Source organism: Sapajus apella, unplaced genomic scaffold, assembly GCF_009761245.1.
Source record: "Sapajus apella isolate SASKATOON/1434 unplaced genomic scaffold, GSC_monkey_1.0 scaffold28, whole genome shotgun sequence".
In the NCBI taxonomy this organism is placed as follows: domain Eukaryota; kingdom Metazoa; phylum Chordata; class Mammalia; order Primates; family Cebidae; genus Sapajus; species Sapajus apella.
The window spans coordinates 17296308-17309997 of NW_022436968.1; the positions used below are offsets into that span (position 1 = coordinate 17296308).

General features: G+C 35.6%; 1 protein-coding gene across 3 annotated transcripts in view; it reads right to left on the minus strand.

Annotated features, from left to right (window-relative positions):
• Window positions 1-13690, minus strand: part of AGPS (alkylglycerone phosphate synthase) — a 139147-nt gene that overhangs the window by 24770 nt on the left and 100687 nt on the right. For all 3 annotated transcript variants that reach the window (XM_032292849.1, XM_032292850.1, XM_032292851.1), the window contains exons 16-17: window positions 11424-11485; window positions 5533-5622 (exon numbers count right to left, since the gene is read on the minus strand). In XM_032292849.1, the coding sequence (XP_032148740.1) occupies window positions 5533-5622; window positions 11424-11485 (152 nt within the window). The remainder of the gene's footprint in view (window positions 1-5532; window positions 5623-11423; window positions 11486-13690) is intronic.

Genomic DNA, 13690 nt, shown 5'->3' on the forward strand with positions numbered 1-13690 from the left:
TCCCAGGTCAATAGGACACAGAAGCCAACTTAAAAGAGCTCTCAATAGCCATGCTGGGAAAATCTGAGCAACAAAGTGAATAATGACAATAATGGCTACATTCCAGAGAAAAAATGCCTATGAGTCCCTATGGATAGGCTGATAAATAGATAGATAGTGGCAGGGAGTGGGGGTGGAGGGCAGGCAGAAAAGGAGGGGAGAAGAAAGCTGTTCTTCACAGCGAATTCCAATTGATAAATGTAAAATGAATGATTAAAATAGAAAATTACCATTTGCAAGTATCACAGTAATAACTGTTGTAATCAAGAATCCACAGTAGGAGATTGATGCGACTAGGAGATGGCGTAAGAAACTAAGAAACAGGATGAAACAGGATATTTGTATCACAGTCTCAAAGTTTCTCCCCATAAGATTTTTTTTTAAGACACAGTTTTGCTCTTGTTGCCCAGGCTATGGTGCAGTGATGTGATCTCAGCTCACTGTAACTTCTGCCTCTGAGGTTCACGCAGTTCTCCTGCCTCAGTCTCCCCAATAGCTGGGACTACAGGCATGCACCACTACACCCAGCTAATTTTTCTATTTTTAGTAGAGATGGGGTTTCACCATGTTGGGCAGGCTGGTCTTGAACTCCACACCTCAGGTGATTGCCTCCCTTAGCCTCCCAAAGTGCTGGGATAACAGGCATGAGCCACCATGCTCAGCCTATATATTTTTCAAGTATAATGAGAAAAAATGGTAATTATAGAGTGGAGAAACCTGGCAGGTACCATCCTAACCAAGTAGTCTAAGTTAACATCACCAATAATGAGACTTAATAAATATCATAATTCTCCTGATTTAATCCACCAAGAAGAGCACGTCACTACCGCTTCTGTGGTAATCTTGCCAAACCTGTAACTTGAATTTGATCACAAGAAAACATCAGATAAACCTAAACTGAGAGATATTTTACAAGGTAACTGACCAGTAGTCTTCAAATGTATAAAGGTTATGAAAGATAAAGATATCAGTGGGACAAATGATAAAGAAAGGTTTGTGAGTTAGGTAAAAATATTGAAACAACACATTTTTTGGTTTTGATAGTCATACTATAATTATGTGAGTTATCAGTGTGAAAAGTAAAAAGTTCCTCTTCAAAGTTTCTGCTTTTGTGAAAGAATAAATAATAAATATTGGAAATAATATTTTCTTTTAAAAACTAACTTCCTTGAAGCTTCCTTGCTTTTTGCTAATAACTCTTTGTTAAGCTCTATGTAGCTGTTAAATGTAGTAAGGAAATAAGTACATTCTATGTCCTTGTACTTCAACCAAGTTATTTGTTCTGGCCTATAGCCTGCTCAGACATGTCCAAGGCATTTCCTGGCTTACAGCCTATGCCTCTTCCTTATTTGGAAATGTTATTATTCTCCTAGTTTCCCATAAACAACATCCTTCTGTTCTTTGTCCTCCATCACACGTTTACCTATTTAGGAAAATTTTAAGTTTTCAGCCAATCAGGATCAGGCTAGATTGTGCAGGTCAGCTCCAGCCAATGGAGATAGGACACAGCAGTAAGGACCCAATGCATCAGGGATAAAAATCTCTGCTTTTCTTTGTTCAATGTGCTCTCGTGACAATCAGGCTTCCAAGAAGCATGCTTTCTGCAGAAAGTAAAATTGCCTTGCTCAGAAAATTCTTCAAGAGCTAGTTCTTCTTTTTGACACCAAGGAACAAGCATTTGCTTCTAATGTCAGCATTTGAGGAAGATGAGTAAAAGGTACCCAGGAGCTATTTGTACAATACTATTTTTTTTTGTAAGTCTAGTTACACCTCCCCCAAAATTAGAAATTTAAAAGCAATATAAATGTTTCTCGAATTGGCCCATCTCCCTTAAGAGGGATTAAAATATATATATATAACTAAGTATACTGCAGTTAAAGTCAGCCTCTAAACAGACCAGATGAAATGTGATTATCAGTTAAGTTTTACAAACTCCCTCAAAGATAAAAGAAATAAGTATGAGAACTAAAAACTAAGAAAAGGGAGAAATGCCCAAATACCAAATACAATTAGACTGAGTACAATATAGCATCTTTACTAAGTTTACATTAATAATTAGTAAGCATTTGGGAAACAAATAGGATGACTGCGCCAAATGCAGTGACACAGTCTTAAAATACTGCCTGTGACCCCAAATTTGTACATGTTGAATGTCTGTATACAGAAGATATCAAGAATGTTAGATTATTAAATCATATATATAATAGATATCTGACTTTTCAAAATGCAATTAGGAACGCATTTAAAAGGGAGGTAAGGTAATATTAGTCAAGTCTCCATATGCAATTTACAGAGGTTCCCACAAAGAATTTAATTTAACAGAAGGAGCAAATGCAGAGGAAATACCCTGTTTACTACACAATACAAATAGAATCTATCTACAATTTTAATTGCCTTTTAGGCCAAATGTTAGGTGCCTCAGAAAAGAAGAAATGAACTGTTTAACAATGCTACTGTCAATTTGCCAGCTGTGTTTTTCTCTCCTAGTGTTAATTCACCCTCATAAAAAAAGATCTCTTGAATATTTACATTTTAAGTACCAGATATACAAAGCTTAAGAAACACCGGAAAACCATTTTAACTACAAGGGCACTATCATTAAGAATAACCAAATTCAAATAAAGTGTGAAGGATAAATGAATGAAATGAATTTGTAGAAATTAGTAAAATATATATCACTAATAAGATAATCACTAACATTTATAAATAGATGTAACTAAATATTAATAGAGCGTTAATTATCACCTTTCAACAAATCTAGGATCTGTATATTACACAGTTCAGTTTTCGGTAGAGGAACGATCACTGAAGTCATAACAAAGCTTGATAAGCCTGATTGATTAGTATCTCAGACAAGTCCAAATACCTTCTGGAATACCTCTATTTGGGTAAATTTCAGAAAGTGACTTAGACCTAACGCCTTTTACAATAGATCAATTCTATCATTTAAGACACTTAAACACAAACTTCTACCAAAATCAACTGGACAAGCACTAGTGTGGTTGTCAAAGTCACTACATTATTCTTTAATTAAAAAAAAAAGTTTGTGCTTTATAGTTTTTGGAGTGCTTTATTTGTATTAGACTCACTGACCAGCAATTATTTCCCATATAATTTCTTCAGAAAAGTTAGGACTGGAATTTCTATTCCAATGTACAAAATACATTTTAATGGACAAAAATGAGATAAATGAACTCAATAAATATACCTTACACCTGAGTTATTTTTTTTAGGATCCTTGATTTTAAATAGATCTAAAATTATTTTTAAATAACTTGGAAACAGCTTTGTAAAATGTTATTTCAACTCTGATTTTAGATACAGGTGGTCCATGTGCATGTTTGTTACATCGGAATATTGTGTGTTAATGAGGTCTGGAGTAAGGGATCCTATCATCCAGGTAGTGAGCATAGCACCTGATAAAAAAAAACTGGTTTAAAAAATACATCTCACATATTCAACGTAGAATAATCTCCTTAGCCAAATCAAACTAAACTGAAATCCATCTCTGATTAAATGTTAATCAAGTGTGAGCCATAACTTAACTCTTATTGATCAAAGCCATTCAAATAAGGAGGCTTTGCATATTCTAACTGGTTTTATAAGATGGTCACAAAAACTGAACATATAAGCTTTTACAGGAAAACCATTCTTAAAACAGCTACTTAATAAATATGACACATGGCCAATTCAGTCTAAATATACCAATTCTACCTATCTATAATATAGAATGAAGATTCTTAGGCCTCATGAATACATTCTGCAGAACCTAGATCTAAGTGTAATTACAGAATTTGCCCTAAGGCAGAGTATTTTATTTCCTAATCATTTCCCATGGGTAGTGGTTTATCACGATAGTTTCACAATGTTACAGCAGGGGTGGGGTTCTTAAGAGATGTTGAACAGGAACTTGGGGAAGAAGGAAGAAGGGTGAAGGGTAAATCTATTAAGTTACCATTTGACAAAACAAAGGAGTAAAAATTTCTCGACTATACAAGAATAGATTTGATTATCTAAAATGAAACAAATAGCTTTTGGATTATTGTGTTTGATTTGTTTTCAGGATTATAATAAAAGTGGCCTGACTGACTGCTAAAAGACTGGATCATCAAGAGAAAAATGAAGCATCAGTTTGGGTTGATAATATAAACACAAAAATTTTTCCTTAGATTTTAAGGACTTTAAGATAAAAGGTACATTGTGAAAGATACCCCAAAATTTAAAATAAATTAAAAGTAACATGACATTCTTACACCCAGCATGCCAACATTAGCTTTATCCCATTGTAGGCTTTTTACTACACAGAACAAGACCTCTTTTTATCTCAAATGCCTAGCAAATAATCTCTAAAATCTATTTTTTTCAGCTTTTATAATCTCTGATCCCATCCTCAGTGTACTTATTCTAAATCATGTTAATACACAGACTTGACTTAGTACTTTCTGCAAGGTTGGGTAAACCTGGACAGTCTCTCCCACACAGAAGCAGAAATAACTACTTTAAGGAGAGTCTTTTGATTGAAATGAACATTTAACGTTGTAAGAAAGATGCTTTCCTCAGATTTCATGTTAATTTTACTTTCTTACCTTGCAGAAGCACAATTTAGCAAACTCTAAAGGGTATCTCTTCCCAATGGGAACAATAAGGAAAACTAAGAAACACAACAGTAGTAGTAGGAAAGTACAAAATAAGACAATGGAAAAGATAGAGAAAAGACAAAACAAAACAAAACAAAAAACCCACACACAAAATTACCAGTTTAAAGAGTACAGAAATATTTATAGTCTTGCAAAACAAATATATGCAATGGCTTTAAGGAGCAAGTAAGCTTAACAATTAAATGACTTAATGAGGACTTGTCATTGGAAAGGAAAGGCAAATATACAAATTTTCCTTACTAATACTAGTATGAATTATCTACCTCAAGCTTAATGTAATTATGTCACAACAATACCACAGCATTTACAGAGCCCTTCAGAGCCTAACAGTTTTTTCATATGCTTTCTCATTTCATTTTCACAACAGTTCCATCAAGAAATATCACTACCACTATTTTACTGATAATATTAGAGCTTGAAGAGATTAAGTTACTAGTAAAGAGCAAAATACTGCCTTCACTCTTCAAACGGAGTCATGTTGGGTATGTATATAATTTATAATTTCTTGACTATATAATTTGTAGTTTCAGTCAGTAGAGGAGTCCTCCTCTTTTTCCAGGAGTTCAGACACCTTGCTCTTCACTGCCATGCCACCCAGATAGGGAGGAAGGCTTACTCAAAAAAGGGTGTCCTACTCCTAAGAGGCTCAGGATTGCTGTAAAATTCCAGTGGTACAATCCTAACAAGGTGCTAAGTGAAGGTTAGGTAAGCTGGCCAAATGTAATAGACTGAAGATTTTCCTCAGATGGAAAACTGTATTTCCCCCATTGATTAAAAAACAAAACAAAACATTTTTTTCAGAATAGAAAATATAAGAACAATTTTTAAAACTCACCTGCATGTAGAAAAAGGAGCAAACTGAACACCCTTCTCTTTGCATTCCCTTGTTATTCTTTCTTTTACATTTCTACAGAGATCTACAACCCTAAAAAAAGATAAATGAATAGAATATTAAGTTTTCAAATGAGAACTATACAAATTCCAATAAATGCTGGTTAATCTAGCATCATTCAAGTCTAAAATTTTCTTAGCTAAAGCTTTCATAGTTGTTCTCTCAAGAATGAAAAAGAGCATTGATCATTCAAATTGAGCCCTCCATTCCTAACTTCAAAAAAAGGAAAGTTTTTTTCTCTTTTTGACTTAAGGAAAACAGAAAGTCACAAGAACATACTCAAGTCTCCTGAATGCAGTTTCTTACACTTAGGAAAGCCTGATTTCAAAACCAATTTAATTATAAGATTTTAAGAGCTTTAAAAAAAGCTATAAAGAAGATGTTAGTGAAAATTCAATTCTGGGTTATATGAATACCAATCTTTACCCATGTCTAAGTTTTTCTTAATTCAAAAATATCTCAGGTGACATGCAGTTGTTCACACCTATAATCTCAGTACTTTGGGAAGTTGAGGCGGGATGACTGCTAGAGCCCAGGAGTTTGAGACTAGTCTGGGCAACAGTGAGACCCTATCTCTACAAGATATTAAAAAAATTATCCAGGCATGATGGCATGCACCTGTAGTCCTAGCTACTTAGGAGGCTGAGGTGGGAGAATCACTGGAGCCCAGGAAGTCAGGGCTACACCACTGCACTCCAGCTTGGGTAACAGAACAAGACTCTATCTCAAATAAAATAATAATAATTATTATTATTTAATAATCATACTACTACTAGCCTGGACAACATAGTGAGACCTCGTCTCTACTAAAAATCAAAACAATTAGTTGGGCAAGGTGGCATATGCCTATAGTCCCAGCTACTTGGGAGACTGAGGCAGGAGGACTGCTTGAGCCCAGAAGGTTGAGGTTGCAGTAAGCCAACATCACATTACTGCACTCCAGCATAGGTGACACAGCAAGGCCCTGTCTTTCAAAAGAAATTATAATCATGATGTTATATCAAATGTTTGATAGCTTATTCTCAAGCTGAAATCCAATATGACAAAGATCTACCGAAGACAAACTGTATAAAGTATTAATGTGCTATGCTGGACTACTTGATATTAAAAGTCCCATTTTATTCCCCATTAAATATCCTGGCCACATACTGACACTGATTGTGTGTTTTAAACCTTGACTTGTTTAGCATCATGAGACAAAATGATACCAGAAAAACTCAAAAGTTTGACTTATCTCTAGTTTCAAGACACAGACTTGACTGTATGAGAACCAATTTGATAAAAACAGTAATGTTTAAACAGATCATACTTTATAAAGTTACCCATATTGCCAATAAGAACAGTATATGATTAAATTATAAATACAAAAAGGGCTTTAGTGTCTTATTAGCATGTCAAATTTTTTATTTTTATGAATATAGTATTTGAAAGTTGAAATAATTCTCATTTCATAAAACAATGTTCTTAAGTTAAATTCTGCTTTAGTTTATGAGAGTTGCAGGTATATATGACTTATCAATATTATCTATGCATCACTTATGCACAGAGGTATAGAATGGCAAGGATGCATGTTTGAAAAAATATCTCATAAAACATTTAGATTACAGATATTTAATGTCTTAATTTGAAAATCTACCTTATAAAACAAATCTTTATAAATAAAATCTATTAAGCTTTAATATTTATGAGTTAATGACTATTACAAATTTATAAAAGTAGTAAGTTCTTTGGTTTTAACAAGTTCTTTATGTTGGCACTAGAAAATAAAATTTAATTGCTACAGCTAAGTAGTCTAAAAAAACTAAGAATATAATCATCTGCTATTACAGTCCTTTGCAAGTTATGCCACTGTGTGAACTGCATTTCAGTTTAAATGCACTTAAATGTATTCAATCATCTCAAATACAATAGGAAACAGGAAAATGTTAAGAGTTCCTTATGTCTAAACCCTCACTGATAGTTGAATAATGAAAAGGAGATGGAGAAAGGGCCAACTGAACAGTTACAACCCCCAATGGGACACTTCGAGTAAATGACTTTTAGGGAAAGGGTTCTCAAAGTATTCTCTCATAGTACTTGATCAAAGGCTGTGTCCACCAAAGGCTGTGTCCATTTGGATTAGTCCTTTTATAGCACAGAGACATAACTGCATACTTTTAAATTCTTATTAACAAATTTAACACTTGACCATTTCCTCCCTGAAAAAAACTTGCCTGGGATTTTTTCACATCATTGGATTACTTCTACACCCTCTAGATATTATTATTCAATATACTTTGTCACCTTTTATTTTGTTTGTAACATTAAATGTTGAGGTTCCCTAAACCTCTTTCTTAGGCCCTCTTTTTTTCCCTTCACTCCATACTATCTGTAAGTGTTTGTATCCACTTTCTTGGATTTAATTAGAAGACTTGCTGGTGTCTCCAAAATCTGTAACATCGCTGGGCACAGTGGCTCATTCCTGTAATCTCAGCACTTTGGGAGGCCAAAGCAGGAGGATTGCTTGAGCCCAGGAGTTTAAGACCAGCCTGGCCAACATAGAGACTTCATCTCTACAAATAAAAAAATTAGCCAGGCACGGTGATGTGCACCTGGGATCCCACCTACTTAGGAGGTCAAGATGGGAGAATTGTTTGAGCCCAGGCGGTCAAGGCTGGAGTGAACTGTGATAGCATCACTACAGTCTGGCCTGGGTGACAGACCGAGATTCTATCTCAAAAAGAAAAAAATTAAAACCTCCAACCCTTAAGGTATCTATTTTTATAGACTGTAATCTCAAATTATTCCCAAGCTCATTCATAAGAATCTATAAAGAATATTCACTGAGAACCTAACAGGTACAGCCACCGTAGTAGGCATGGGTTGGAACACAATAGAATGGGACACTTAGGGAAACATAAAAATTAGTATGACCAGTAATCCCTCAAGTGGCTTATATATGAAAAAGCCAATAATCTAATAATGTGTGAAAGTTAAAGACCCTGATCCCATGGGCTAGTGCCTCTAGTTAGTTAAAGGTTTGAAAGAAAAAGAAAATTGCTAAATGGTTGTCAACAAGTATATTTTACATAAAAACATAGTTGCCTTCCATTAATATTATTTATTAAAACTGCAGCTGAAGAAATTGTTTTAAACAAAAACAAATGTGTAACTGCATAAAACAGAAATTATTGGTGTATCAATTAAATAAATATGCAAGTATATATAAAGAACAGATGAAGAGAAATTTTAAAAATTAGCACATGATTAGCTTCCACAGTTGCAAGAATAAAAAAAACAAGATGTCAATGATCAGTTAGTACTAACTGATGACAAAGAAATTCATTAACTCTTAAGAGGTAGCAGCATTGCACTAACCCACTTTCCCAGTGATATGGAGTGAATGTCTGTGTCCCTCTCAAAATCCATCTATTGAAATCCTAAGCCCCAATGCAATGGTATTAGAAGGTGGGGCCTTTGGGGAGTAATTAGGTCATGAGGGTGGAGCTGCATGATGGGATTAGTGCTCTTATAAAAAGATATGAAAGGGTTTGCTTGCTTTCTCTCTCTGCTTTCCCCCAGGTGAAGATATTAAGAAGGTGCCATCTATAAAACCAAGAAGAGGGCCTTCACCAAAACCCCAACCATATTAACACACTGATCTCAGACTCCAAGCCTCCAGAACTGTGAGAAATAATTGTTTCTTGTCTAAGAATATTTAAGTTACCCAGTCTAAGGTGCTCTGTATAGCAGGTCAAATTGGCTAAGATACCCAAGGAGAGGAATTAAACACTAAAATGATCTTTGATGTGTTAAAAAGTTTTCCCCAACTTTTCGAGTCCTTTGTCTTGTGTTGTGTTTGTGAGGAGGGGTTCTTTTGGGGTTTCTTTTAGTTTTTCCTGCCAGGTAGATAAAACTGACATAGAAAAAAAGGCTGGAGAGAGACTGTTTGCATTGACTAGTCCTGTGGAAAAAACCAAGCTCGTTAGAACGTCTGCCTTACTGTTTCTCCAGGGAATGAAAAATATGTTTCTACCCTTTTTTTCTAAGTATTTGTCTTTAGTTTTGATTTTGGAAAGTTGTTACGCATTTGTTTTTAGCTAAAAATAAAAACTAATTTTATACTAAAAAATTAATAATTTTTTTTAAAAAAAAGTTTTGAAACCACTATGAATAGCTGCCAAACTATTTCTAATACTCAAAGGCTGACGACTTCATAATATTTTTATTTAAAGTATTTATTCCCCTTGTTAAAATTTAGCATCAAAATTTATGAATAACATTTCAACCTGAGGAAGCTTATTTAAAAAAGAAAAAAATTGTGAATGACAAAGTGATAGTATAATATAAACTAGGTTACTAGGTAACAATGCATGGAATATGAGCACCAATGTACTAACTCAGTAGATGATGACTGCATGTAGAAAAGTAAAAAGTTGGCCAGGCACAGTGGCTCACGCTTGTAATTCTAGCACTTTGGGAGGCCAAGGTGGAAGGAGTTCGAGACTAGCCTGACCAACATGGAGAAACCCTATCTCTACTAAAAATACAAAAATTACCCAGGCATAGTGGAGCATGCCTGTAACCCCAGCTACTTGGGAGGCTGAGGCAGGAGAATCATTTGAACCTGGGAGGCAGAGGTTGTGATGAGCCAAGATCATGCCATTGCACTCCCACCTGGGCAACAAGAGTGAAACTCCATCAAAAAGATAGGTGGGGACAGGAGGGGAGGGGAGGGGAGGGAAGGGAGAAAAGGAAAGTAAAAAGTTTTCTGGGGGAAAAAAGAAACTGGAAGAAACCAAAAAATTAAGATATGCAATCTAAGAAGCAGATTCACAGGGAATTGTTATGTCTTATACACTTCATTGTGGATTTAATGTACTTTATATTTTAAAAAGAAATGTAAAATATCAGTACACTAGAAAAAAATTAAAATATACAGGTTGAATATCCTGCAAAAATCCAAAATGTGAAATGCCCCCAAATCTGAAAGTTTTTGAGTATCAACATGATGGTCAAAAGAAATGCTCCAGTGATTTCCAGTGAAATTTCCATATTCGGGATACTCAAATGATAAATACATAATATAAATATTCTGAAATCTGAAACACTTCTGGTCCCAAGCATTTTGGATAAGGGACTGTACAGACAATCCCCTTGAGAATTTTTTTGTAACTAAATGAGTTATAATAAAACTCACAGGTCTATTAATAAATTATTTCACATTTCCTAATCAGCTTTTATTAATTCATTAACCAATATTGTGTGTATGTATTTCCAGTAAAGAAACCCTTCTAAAATCTATTTCCATCCATCTTATTTGGGCCATTTCCTCTAATTTGCTCCAGTAACAAAATTTTGCTTACATTTAAAAATAGAAATTGTATTTAATTTCCTAAACTAAATTTCTTTTAGAAATCATTTAAATTCCCATTTTTACAAATACAAATATCAAAAGCTAAATAATATACTATTAAGGACAGTTAACTGGTTTTATACTTTGGGAGGACTTTTTAGAGAACATTTAAGCAATATTAATCACTTAAGAATTTAAGTCGAAGCTAGATATAACCACATAATAACACTGAGCATTCAATAACATTCTTCAAAATGTAAACTTCAACAATACCTTCCTTCCTTGGATCACAGACAAATTTTCTTCAACTCACCCCACCCAATAAAACACTTGAAAATATGGCATTCTGATGAATACATTAATTTAAATAAAAGTAGTTGCCTTGTCTCAATGTTTCTTCATAAAATGTTGTAAACTTACATGTTCACACAGAAAGAAACATTACTTCAAGCAATTCATATCACATATTTGAATAATATCAGGTATTATTATATTTTACCTGTCCCAAGGAGCAGAAGTCTCAAAAGATTCTCCTAATACATAGTATTCCAAAGCCAAGTCCTATTAAGACACAAACAGAAAAAACAAGAAATTACAACAGATGCAGAAGAATCAATAACACTGTTAATCTTTCAAGTTCATTGTTAGTATCACGTTTCTAATTTAACTTACGCTGCTCTTTACTATCCACCTCATAAAAGCACTGAAAAGTTGCCCCCAGAATGAGATGCAGCCTCCATAACTAAAGGAACCTTGCCTGTCCTATTCTTCTCTGTATCGTTGGCACCAGGCAGAGTGCCTGACTCAGGGTAAGAACTCAAATTTTTATTTCTCTAATGAATGGAGTTTCTATCCAGAACAGTCTATGTACATGTAGACAATACTAACAGAATAGAATTTTAGTGGCATAAATAGTAAATTAACCAATATCAAAAATTAGTCAAGATCAAAGAAGCAGGAGGATCAAGAAGCGGGGGTGGGGGAGTGTTTAGAAGGAAGAGACTTTTTTCTTAAAAGCATCTCTTCTTGAAAAATATAGTAATATAGTGCATCTATCTGAAGTGACAGATTGGATTAAACATCTGCAGGCACTTCTAGGAAAATATTTTATAGTACAGAGGATATAATACTCATATTACAAGTAACTTATAATACTTAATATCTTTACCCAGAGCAAAATTGTTCTATTATCAAAATTGGAAAGATACACAAGCCACCAAAGAAGTCCAGGGATTTGAAAGAAAATTTTATAAGGTAGAAAAGTCAATATACGTTAAGTTTTTACTTCTAGTAAAATGAGTCATTTCAACCCACCTGTGGTTGATACAAAAAAAAAAAAAATCCCCAAATTACTGATCTAAAACATTTTGTTTTCTCTAATGCACTTATTTATTCAGTAAACATATATTTGGAGACAATGGTATTAACCATTGCAAAGCTTATAAAAACATAAAACATGTAATCTAGGGGAGGGGGAGCAGGAATCCCTAACTTGCTGTTGACTCAGTTTTAACATTAACTAGAACCTGAAAAATTAAGATAGATACTCCAAATTGTGTCTATGTGAGGGAGGGTGTTCTCTTTCCGGGTCCACGAGGGTGAGTAGTTTTAAGGGCAAGAACTTCCCAGCACCATGCCCCCCTTTCATCTCTCTCCATCAGGAGATTTAACAGTCTCTGTTTTAATTTTCGTGGGCACAGGAAGAATCAAAAGTCAATCACTCCAGTGGAAGTTCTAAGGAACCCTTTTCATTGGCCAGAGAACTTAGAGAAGGTAGGCGTTCCTCACAGGTTAAAAGTCCCCTTCTTCCACACCCCTTTGGACTCCATGTTTGGATTCCCTTCCATAAACACTCGCTCGTGGAAGCCTGTCTTTCCCTCCTAAACTCCATCTCTCTCTATATATTCCCTTCCACTCAGTGTAGAAGCTGCTTTCCTCTCCTGGATTCCATCTGCCTGGATTCTCTCACTCAGTGTGAGGGGAGTTTTCCTTCTCTGGTTTTCTCTCTTGGGGAAGCCTTCTCACTCAGAGTGAGAGCAGCTTTTCCTTCTCTCATTCAGTGTGAGAGTTAGCTGTTTCTTTCTCTCTCCTCCTGTTTCTCTTTCTCTACTTAAATAAATCACTTTCTACAAACACTTTTGACTCCAGCATTTACTGCGCACTGCACCATGGTCTCCCAGACCAAGAACCTGGAGAAACATCCTCTCAGGGGAACTGAGGGCTCCCCTGAACCCCAACATTACATTTTGGTGAGCCAGCCAGAAGAGGGGTACAGCCAGTCTTGAGGGGTATAGCCAGGAAAGGAGTACAGCCAGAGAACAAGACTTCAAATTGTGAGTGAAACCAGCCCCATTCTGTCCTGTCTCTTTAAGAACACCTGCAGCAGCTGCAGCCAGGCAGGGCTAAGGAGAACCGGAGCAGAGGTACCAAGCCGCAGGGGCTTGGCCCAGCCTGTGCCTGTCTTAAGCAGTGTAGGCCAGCCGGAATTAAAAGTGTAGTTTTTCCTCCAAGCTCTTTCTCTGCTTTCTGCTCCTTCTCTATCTTTCTGGCTATTATCTCTGGGACAAAAACCTGCGGGAGCCTGTGGGAAGGAGTGAGCAGAGCCTTTCACTCCTTGCCAGCTGGAACTGGAACTGCTACCACCCACAGCCCAGCCCTGAAGCCAGGCCAGGAAAAGCTGCCAGGTGGGGTGAGGCGAGGTGTGTCCCAGCCAGGCGTGGAGGCTCTGAGCAGAGTGGCGGTGCTTAAGAAAACACCACAGGGAAA